Source organism: Tachysurus fulvidraco, chromosome 5, assembly GCF_022655615.1.
Source record: "Tachysurus fulvidraco isolate hzauxx_2018 chromosome 5, HZAU_PFXX_2.0, whole genome shotgun sequence".
NCBI lineage: Eukaryota > Metazoa > Chordata > Actinopteri > Siluriformes > Bagridae > Tachysurus > Tachysurus fulvidraco.
Window position 1 is genome coordinate 25810479 of NC_062522.1, and position 2119 is coordinate 25812597.

Sequence of the window (2119 nt, forward strand, 5' to 3'; positions counted from 1 at the left end):
TTTAATAACAGCCCACAGATTCCCCAAAACATAAGTTACTTTCGTGAATTAACCCCAAATTCCTTAACATAGAAATACTCGTTAAATTGCTTAAAATACTAGAAATGTTTAGTGATTCCAAATATGGTACTCTTGATATTCTTTTAACATCCAATAATTAGTTATGTTAAATTAATTTTATTTAGAATGTTTGTGGTAACATTTCTACACTCGTAAAAAGGTTATAGCGCTTGTGTTAATTTTTAAATGAATTTAAAAGGCTATTGTCACTTTTATATAATAAAAATCTAAAATACTTGGTGACGAGCTAGAACTTATTGTGAAGATTATTATTAAAGCCCTAAATAAGTGCACATATTAATGTTATTTATGTCAGAACAATACCGGTTAAAAATCATTGTAGATAATATTTAATTTTTGTAAAATAATTTCAAATTAGGTTTCTATATACAACAGCAGAGATTTGTGTCCAGCTATAGAGCACAAATTATCATTTTTTTACAATAGAAAATTGCTGCTGTAGCAAGGTCTCTGAATGAATTACATGCACAATGTAGAAAATACATCGGCTGCCTGAACTGTCATGTATTTTTCTAACTATATCATTTCACGTTAAAATGACCTAGGTATTTTAATTCCTGGTTCTGTAGTCAGAATGAAAGAAATACTACTCATTTTTAATGAGATTGATTTGATATATTTTATCTATGTAAAAGATGTTTATATTTTTTGCAATATTTAAAATCAGCCATTATTTAAAAAAAAAAAAAAGGTATACAGTGTATTATAAAAGAGGGTGGGGGTTAGAATCTTGTAAGCGCCTCCTCCAGAAATGCACCAAATCTTTTTTTTTTTTTTTTACGGGGTGGCTGCGCGCGCTCGAGTCCGGAGACGTGCGCGACAAATTTTTTCGCATTGGCAAACTGGCGGTGACACGTGCCTCCTCCTAATCACCACCCAGGTTCTCCCGTGCTGCAGTGACATCATTAGCGGTCACGAAAGAACAGTGCCAGCCACCGACCACTGAAAAGTTCATCGATTTATCCTTTTTACGCACAGTCGGAATAGAAACTCTTGTCTACCTGCGCGAGGTTTCCCAGAATAAAAGAGAGAGAAGGGTTACACCAGGATGCAGACATCAAACGTCGACCTCTAAATGTGACATGATCCACCGGATTATCAAACGCACATCGCACTTTCACAGAGAAAACGGAAGGTAACGACTAAACCGAAGAATACAACTATTTCGCCGTGTTCCTTGGACCATAACTCCATAACTAAGAGTATCATATATACAATTATTCGCAAGAGTCCGAGTTTTGGAAAGTGCTCTAACCTTTACGAAAACATGGCTACATTAATTCGAAGCAAGATTTCGAACGCAGCTTCGACCGTTACTAATAAATCTCAGGCGAAGGTCAGTGGTCTCTTCGCCAGAATGGGTTTCCAGGCTGCCACGGACGAAGAAGCATTGGGATTCGCAGCCTGTGACGATCTGGACTATGACCACAGGCAAGGACTGCAGATGGACATTATAAAAAATGAGGAAATAGGAGAAACAGCCGGGGTCGATAACGCGGGAGATGGAAATATAGACGGTGATAGTCACTACCAGAGAGATGGCACAGGTCCTCCACCCTCTGTGGCAAAAGATGGGGATATCTGTAGCGAGTTTGGCTCTTCAGACAAGCCGAAAATCACTGCTTGGGAAGCAGGATGGAACGTCACTAATGCTATCCAGGTATGTTGTTCCGATTTTAAGGTTTTCTTTTCGACGTTGGATTTTGTACCGAATATGGCTAAAATATTTGCCCAGTAGGTAGCATACATATTTAATTAATTGCATGCATTCATGGACACATCTATACAATGTCGTGTGAAAGTGTGATCTTATTCAGAAAACGGGAAATAGTTTTTATTTGACATCTTAAATGTGCATGGAATTTTAGTTAATACATTTTGCACTGGTTTTCGGCTATGGATAAAACATAAATCATTGCTAAACATATAAATATAAATACGCGATAGGTGAGCCAAGATATGTACAGGTCATTTTACCAACTAGCATAAAGCATGTATAATCTTCTCTAAACCTAACGTCCTCTGTGTCAATCAGTGT

The 2119-nt window shown here is 37.0% G+C and overlaps 1 protein-coding gene across 1 annotated transcript in view; it reads left to right on the top strand.

Annotated features, from left to right (window-relative positions):
* The first annotated feature begins 872 nt into the window (after positions 1-872).
* slc32a1 (solute carrier family 32 member 1) overlaps positions 873-2119 on the top strand; it is a 4043-nt gene continuing 2796 nt past the window's right edge. The window contains exon 1 of the mRNA XM_027146366.2: positions 873-1741. Coding sequence (XP_027002167.1) covers positions 1349-1741 — 393 coding nt within the window. The 5' untranslated portion in view covers positions 873-1348. The remainder of the gene's footprint in view (positions 1742-2119) is intronic.